Genomic DNA, 6582 nt, shown 5'->3' on the forward strand with positions numbered 1-6582 from the left:
GGGGCATATGTGTCGTTTGACATTTCTTGTTTTTTATAGATTTGGCCAATTGGTTACTGAAAAGAGGTCGTTTGTAAAATAAGTTGACAGCGGACGCACATATGCATTAACAGACGATGGACGTCCGACAAATTGTATCACAAAGGCCCACCTTGAGCACTTGAAAACCATTACTTACAAATCATTATGTAATGTTTCCAATACAATAAGTTGGCCTGAATGGTTAACTTTTTTAATCAAAACGACAAAACTGGTGTTAAATAGCCGATAAACACCGCTAAGACCAATATCATTTCGATTCTAACAAGATTAAACAAGGGAGATCACTTATGTATTTTTTTCAAGTGGAAAATATTTCAGGTGCAGATTTTTGTATCACGCTTTAAGATTGTGCACCCTACTGTTGCTAAGATATATGAATTATTAAACAAAAGAAATAATAAGAAAAAATGTTGTATATTTGACATGGCGTCTTTGTAGCGCGTTTACGAATGAGTTATATATTTAGGATGACATAATTACGCTGCTTTCGGATTGGTGCCGTTTCGTCAAAATATTTATTAACTCATATGGATAAAATCTGTAGCGTTAGTGTATGTGAGATATTATTTCAGTATTTCATGAAAAGAAAACATTATAAGAAATGAAAATATCAATAAAATGCGTTTGTATTGTTGCTTTAAAAGGCTTTGTAAACTATATGATCAAAGTAAAGAGCTTAACAGTAAATGACAGAGGCCTTCATAAAGAAATATTTATTGTTAAATTATTCATGAGGATTTTTGTGTGATATGTTTTGCCTGCTGGAACAAATCTTTCATCAGGATAAAATTAAGGTTATTTATAATGAATGTGAACCAAATTCAGTTTAAAGACATACTATGTACTTCAGATAGAGGGTTTTTAATACGAACAAAGAAATGTTTATATTTATTGACATTTTTAGTGTGTGAGTAGAAATAATATTGATCAGAACGTTTTTCACTACAATTACTTTATAGTCAAAAACATTGGAATGAAAAAGACTAAACAAGAAATGTTAGAAAGATCAAACTGCTCATTTATTTATGACAACAATCATACTATCTTTTAATTAGACTGAAATGGAAAAAAAAATGAAAGAACACAGCGCTACAACTGACAAAGAGCTAGTTAGGTTAACGCAATAGCGAAATTGCTGAAAAGGAATGGTGAAACACAACAACATATCTGTGTAATTCATACCTTGATAAGGGCCGAATAAAATGTTTCTTTGACGATTTCCCGCGTTAAAATAAAAGGGAAACGTTACGTCAAGACGATTCCATAACAACCGCACTAATACTCGTAAGATGCTGCGATAGGACGGCTTAAGCCATTGCCGAGAGGAAAGTTACCGAAAATTGTACCAGGAATCTTAGATGAAAGGTTTCAGTTTGAGTTATTATCTTTTTTCATTTCAAAAAGAAGAAACATACTTTTAAAAGTCAAAAGTTTGCATGTATTATTTCCTAAGTTTTTACGAGTAGTGGTGGTGAAAATGTGGTTTTATGCTCTATGCGGGAAACAGGCAAAGTGATTTGCTTTTTTTATCATTTAAAAATGATGTAAAAATTATTTATAAATCCATAAATAAACATGGTTTATCTATTGGTCAAGTATAACGAGGTTACACGTGTGCTTTTTATTTTTGTCAGATTTGTAACAGGTTTATCGACTTTCATGTCTTATCAACAATATATAAAAGTTGTTTTTAAAGAAACTTTTTTTCCAAAACGAACTTGTTATAGTTTCTAAAGTAGAGAATTAATTTCACTAAAGACGTTTCATGACAATGCAGTGCAAGAACACTTACATCGATGCGCTTTGTTGAAATTGATGCAAAACAGTGCCCATTAAGATGGAGGCACAAGCTAATTTAAACCTGATTCATGATTTTTTGTTCCGGAAATCAGACAATAATGTAGTCCCTTATTTACATACAGAGATAAAAAAACATTGTTTGTCCATTCAAAGAAATTGTAAATAAAGATATTTTAGAATAAAGCAATGAATTAAAATGGGCCACGAAGTGTTAAGCTTATGTACGTGAATGTTTACATTTACTTTTGTTTTTATTTAGGACAAAAAATACAATATAAATTGTGTATTCTTCAGTAAATCATGCGTCTTATTCGAAATAATTTAAGAATTGATTGCTTCGCAACCGAATTAAAACAATTTTCAGTTTGAAAGATATTAGAAGAAAGGTCAATCCGTAGAAGGATGAATTACAATACATAAGCTGTACAATGCGTTATGTAGAAAAGGGACAGAAAGGAAGGTTAAGTTATCAAAATTGCATTTGAAAGGACATTCGTAGCTCGTAAAGTTCACTCATGCTTTTGTCATCTTTGCTTTAAACAGTGTCTCATAATAACTCAAAACTTTGAGAATACAATAACTTGTCATAAGAAATTTGCTCACCTTTCCATCTTGTCAGAGAAATATATTCATCGCTTAAATCAGCAGATTTTGGAATTTCTAAATGGCAAGCAAATTCATCACTCCTGTCCGTACAGTCAGGGTATTGATCACACTTCAGACGAAGAGGAATACATTTGGTATCACCAGAACACAAAAATGAATTCTTGCAAGACTCTTTAATGGTAAAATAACATGTGTTTCTGAACTTTGATCAAATAAAATATTCACATTTTTGTAATAATCGTATTCGTGACATATATTATACATGTATTAAAATGAACAATTTCAATGAATTTTGACTATGAAACACAATATAAGTAAGTATAACATTATGTTTGCTGCTACTTCATGTTTTAATTTGCAACAACTGTTTTTCCCCGCACCTCTATGGGTTCGAATCATCCCGACAAGGACTTTCGGTTCCTTCATGTCAGTAAGCTTTCCAGCTAATTTACGGAACGTCGGTGGTCCTTCTCAGGTGCCTGTTCGTGTCAAAAATAATCCAATGACTGGCACTTAAGCTCTTCAACCACAAGAACGGATCATGTAAATTTAAACAACCATTACCTTTTTTATGAACAAACAAGTATAAATAGTGATTTACATACGTATGATTTACAGGAATTATCAGTAGAATAATGGTTTTGTAAAAATTTAAAAATTTGAATTTAGTAGATATTTCCTTGGTGTTATCTTTCTCCATTTTACTCTGTTCACATCCTTTTGATTTTTTATCAGTTTAATTGAAATTAAGTCAGGTGAGTTATTCTTAATTATTCAGTGTCAGTTGTAATTGATATCGGTATACATTTTAAATAGAAAAAAATCGTATTTCAATGAGAGTACTATGCTCAAATTGATAATTGAAAATATTGGTTATTGCTGCGCGGTATTTGTTTGTGATTACAAAACAAACCTGTTTTGACTTCACATAAAGTAGCTCTTTAACGGTGTATGTCCTACACACTGTAAGTGGACACACTAGAACAATATAGTGTCATTTAAAATCTGGTATTTTTTATAATAAAAGAACCAGCTTATTCGTAGTAACAAATGCAGATTCCAATGCACAGTTAATACGTTCTTTTATTTTAATAAGACAGCTTATGTAGGAATTCTTAAGATTTCAATAAATATCTGCAATGAAAAACATTTCATTCGAAGGTGAGTTTAATATATATTTAAGTTAATTAGTATAGTTATATAATACGTATACCAACCACAGTTTTTTTCATCGCTATTATCCAAACAGTCAGGTATAGCATTGCAGTGTTTTTTTGATTGAATGCACTGTTTATTATCACAAAGAAATTCATTTTCATCACAGTTTTGGTATTCTACAAATGTTTTTAAAACGATCAATATACTGTAAAAGTAAAACATGAAAGAATCAAATAGGTAAAGTTTTGAATTCTGAATTTGTACTCGTAAGTTAGTTACACAAATAAATTTTCGTTTTTAACCTTTTCTTGAAATAATATTTCACTACGTGTTTCTCGAATAGTTTTTGCTTTCGCAATTTGTTAAATAAAATTATCATTGTCGATGTACCCCTAAAGGAAATGTAAGTTTTTGACTTATCCAAAATATCATTATTATCGATCGCACTTCATTTTTTAAAACGTTAGTTATCATGATGTTCGTCATATAGCATTTGTATTTAAAATAATAATATCAATAACTTTAACAATATACATTATATACATACGAATTTCAAATATAAAAACCATTTACTGTGTCCCTAGAAATGTGTTATAAACTCCCTAGAAATTTGTCATATGCTAGCTTGAATGTTTTAGAAAAAAGTAAAATGAACGATTTACAATCGGACGCCAAGGTAAAAAAATATTTCAAAATAGTATTTTTCTGAATTATATTTTTACTAATTACCACATATTTCATCTGTACCGTCCGCACAGTCAGATATAAAATCGCACACGTGACTTAATTTAATACAATGTCCGTCATCACAAGAGAATTCGTTCTTATCACATCCTGATTAATATATAGTATTCATTGATAATATTGTTATAGTACAACATAATTCATATGAGAATAAATACATGTTCACATAAAAATGTCATCCTCTGATAGCAGCGCATTTTTCTTGATAAGCAGACATGTTTAACTTCATAATATTTTAATATTCCTTACGAAGCAGAGGTTGTGTAAATAAAGAAATAAACACCAAGTCACTACTTAAATACCAAAAAGTTAAAAAACCCTTAAGTCAAACAAAATCAAACAATTATATTTATAAATATAGTTTATATCGGAATAAATTAAATAATTAACTCTGTTTAAAAGATAGCATACAACAAAACAGATTAACTACAATGCACCTGTCTACCAATTATTTGTTTTTAAACATATTCATTTATTTTAAGTTTGTGCGTAAAAGTAACATCGCATAAACAAACTGTTCGTTTGCAAAATTCAGAAAGTAAACGGGAAATTTAATGTAAAAGTGTAAATTTAAAAGACAAAATACCAATTTTGTCGTGAGAACAATTGACTTCGTCTGAAGCATCGAGACAATCTATGACGTTATCACATTTAGCTAATGTAGATATCCACTCTTTGCTATGTTCACAGGTGAAATATGCTTCGCGAATAAGTCGTTCAGGCAAATTTGATTGCATCATTGGTTTGCCAATAATCGTGAGATTGTGATCTTTAAACAAAAAATCATGAAAATCAATAACCGATTCATGATACCTCAAATATCACTCACCTTTTTCGGCTCTAAATACATGTAATGTATGAAAACTGGTTGTTAAAAAAAACAATTGTTGGTACTGAATTTGAAATGACAATTGTAGCTACGGAAGTTATTGGTTAGTCAGTTACGTCGCTAGATACCAAGAAAGGTCACAAATTGTTTGTTAACTTAGAATAGTCAACAGCCACTGCCAAATTCCCTGACTGCAATGGGTAGTGAATGGTTATTTAAAAGTAATGTTTGCGATAGAAATAATATTGCTACTACAGAAGTCAATGATTGCCATAGAAAATCAACGGTTGATATGATAATCTTTCTTCCAAAACATCAGTTTCTCAGTGGCCAAATTTTCAACAAGCTTAATAGAGATCCATTAGACGATATTTCATACCAAATATCTAAGAACTACTATTTCTGGGTTTAGAGGTGAAGATTATCATGGTTCACTACATTATATATTCAATGTTAATGGAAAACAAATGAATCTCCTTACGCAGGGTTATCAAACCGCTATGGAATGAGCAAACTTGGTAAAGGTCTTCCGAAACTGTTTCGTGCTAAATATCAAAGCTCTACCTTGAGCGGGATCAGAGCCGATATTTGTACAACATTTTTTTTTAGAAAAACCAGTGACGCCAGGAGGGGATTAATTTTACAAAAATGCTATATTTTGAGTAACCATTGTAGCAGTCAATCCGAAGTTACATGCAAAATATCTTTACTGGTTCAGGGTTGAGAATAACTTAATAAATAAATAAATAATAAACGTAAAGTTATAACAATTATACCCTGGTGTTTTGACCAATTGTAACATTTAGCTTGAATATGTACAAACCTGGTTGAGTTCAAATTGATTATGTTTGATGCACAATATACATGTATCTAGCTATTGTGGTTGTAGAGGATATAAGTAAAGAACGCGCCAATTTCAAACTTAGGGCAATAGTTTGAAGGTCGTTAATACTACGCTTTCTAGTACAGTCAGGGGTGTAACTTAAACACGTTATCATTTTTATAACCCATAGCCGTTATAAAATTTTATCCGTTTACTAACAGGATCAACTTTGTAAATGTTTATTTTATTCGTATATGTTCTCCGTTTACATCAAAAAGTGACTGTAAGTACACGTATTTTGTACAGTACCGATAAATGAACAGGTTAATGCGTCTCATAATCAGGTCACGGTCAAATTAATTTGAAATTTGTGCTATTTTTAGCTCAAAAATGACCATTTTTTTCTAATTTTGAGATCGCTGTTGCGCGAATCTCAAAATTTTCCTATTGTTCTGATAATTTTTTTATGAAAGTATAAACAATAAGCTTCCACATGTCTGTCTTTGACTTGGTGAGCAAAGCTGATAAAGTTGTGCGCAGGACATTTGAAAAAATATAGTACAAAATCCTTTCTAACTCT

At 30.7% G+C, this 6582-nt stretch overlaps 1 protein-coding gene across 1 annotated transcript; it reads right to left on the reverse strand.

Moving 5' to 3' along the window:
• Window positions 1-1093: 1093 nt before the first annotated feature.
• On the reverse strand, window positions 1094-6177 carry LOC132715630 (vitellogenin receptor-like). Its single transcript, XM_060698663.1, has 6 exons — window positions 6102-6177; window positions 4937-5119; window positions 4336-4440; window positions 3666-3782; window positions 2446-2619; window positions 1094-1098 (listed from the first exon to the last, which is right to left on the reverse strand). Exons 1-6 carry the CDS (start codon window positions 6175-6177, stop codon window positions 1094-1096), a joined length of 660 nt encoding a protein of 219 aa, XP_060554646.1.
• Between the last annotated feature and the right edge of the window lie 405 nt (window positions 6178-6582).

The sequence above is a fragment of the Ruditapes philippinarum genome, unplaced genomic scaffold (assembly GCF_026571515.1).
Source record: "Ruditapes philippinarum isolate M1 unplaced genomic scaffold, ASM2657151v2 ctg6172_1_1_1_1, whole genome shotgun sequence".
NCBI lineage: Eukaryota > Metazoa > Mollusca > Bivalvia > Venerida > Veneridae > Ruditapes > Ruditapes philippinarum.